At 28.9% G+C, this 992-nt stretch overlaps 1 protein-coding gene across 1 annotated transcript in view; it reads left to right on the forward strand.

Annotated features, from left to right (window-relative positions):
• Positions 1 to 992, forward strand: part of LOC107555304 (arf-GAP with GTPase, ANK repeat and PH domain-containing protein 3-like) — a 99,263-nt gene that overhangs the window by 6,661 nt on the left and 91,610 nt on the right. Inside the window, exon 2 of the mRNA XM_016238066.1 lies at positions 796 to 854. Within this exon, the coding sequence (XP_016093552.1) occupies positions 796 to 854 (59 nt within the window). The remainder of the gene's footprint in view (positions 1 to 795; positions 855 to 992) is intronic.

The raw sequence follows: 992 nt of genomic DNA on the forward strand, positions 1-992 counted from the left end.
AAAATTAGCCTATTTTCAAAAATAGTGGAGTGTTCCTTTAAGCCTGTGATCTTCTGCATGAGGGAATGACATAATTTTCATTTACAGTAGGGACTGTTTTTGAAGGCTGTGTGTTATGAGGACCAGGAAAACTGATTTCTTCCATTTATTTTTAAGTGGCAGTCCAATTATCAATGTATGCATTCAAAAATTATTGAATAAATAAAAGAAATTGAGAAATAAATTGACTTATTTAAATAATAAATAACTAAATAATTTTTAAAGGCAACATTAGCTATGTTTATCCATCCATTTAAAAAAAACAATATTTGATTTTTATCCATCTATTTGTTTTAAAAACAATCATTAAATTTAAGTATGATATATTTGTCTATTTGAAAAGTTATTTTTTGTTTATATTTTTACACAATTGATTCCTTCAATTTACTTTTAAGGGACACTCCGTTGTCAGTGTATGTATTCAGAAAAAAAGTTTTTTCAAATTGACAAACAATGACATCTGTCATTTAAAAACAAGAATTAAATCTAAATTATTCATTTGAATATAAATGTAGCATTTATTTGTCAGTTTGATAAGCCATTTCTTTACATTTAAAAAATATTCTTAAGAAAAATAAAACTTAATTCAACCTGCATCTGTTTTTTCATGATTTTCTGATTATCGTTGATGATTTCGTCAATAATATTTCAAGTCGATGGCCATAAGGATTGTTATACGTGTAGAAGCAATGTATAGTGTTGGTTGAAATGAAAGACATCATCACTTACTAAAGTTTTCTGTCTGTTTCTTTCCAGATTCCTTCGTTAACAGTCAGGAATGGACATTGAGTCGATCAGTACCAGAGCTCAAAGTGGTGAGTGATCTTCCCACCCTTTGCTTTGTCATTTTATCTCTTAACATTATGCGGAACAGTTGATCCTGACATGAATTTATTCAGCAAGCAGTGAGTTGTCAGTCAGTCTCTGAAATGATATTTCTGCTCATCACTCTT

Source organism: Sinocyclocheilus grahami, unplaced genomic scaffold (assembly GCF_001515645.1).
Source record: "Sinocyclocheilus grahami isolate Dianchi unplaced genomic scaffold, SAMN03320097.WGS_v1.1 scaffold19.1, whole genome shotgun sequence".
NCBI lineage: Eukaryota > Metazoa > Chordata > Actinopteri > Cypriniformes > Cyprinidae > Sinocyclocheilus > Sinocyclocheilus grahami.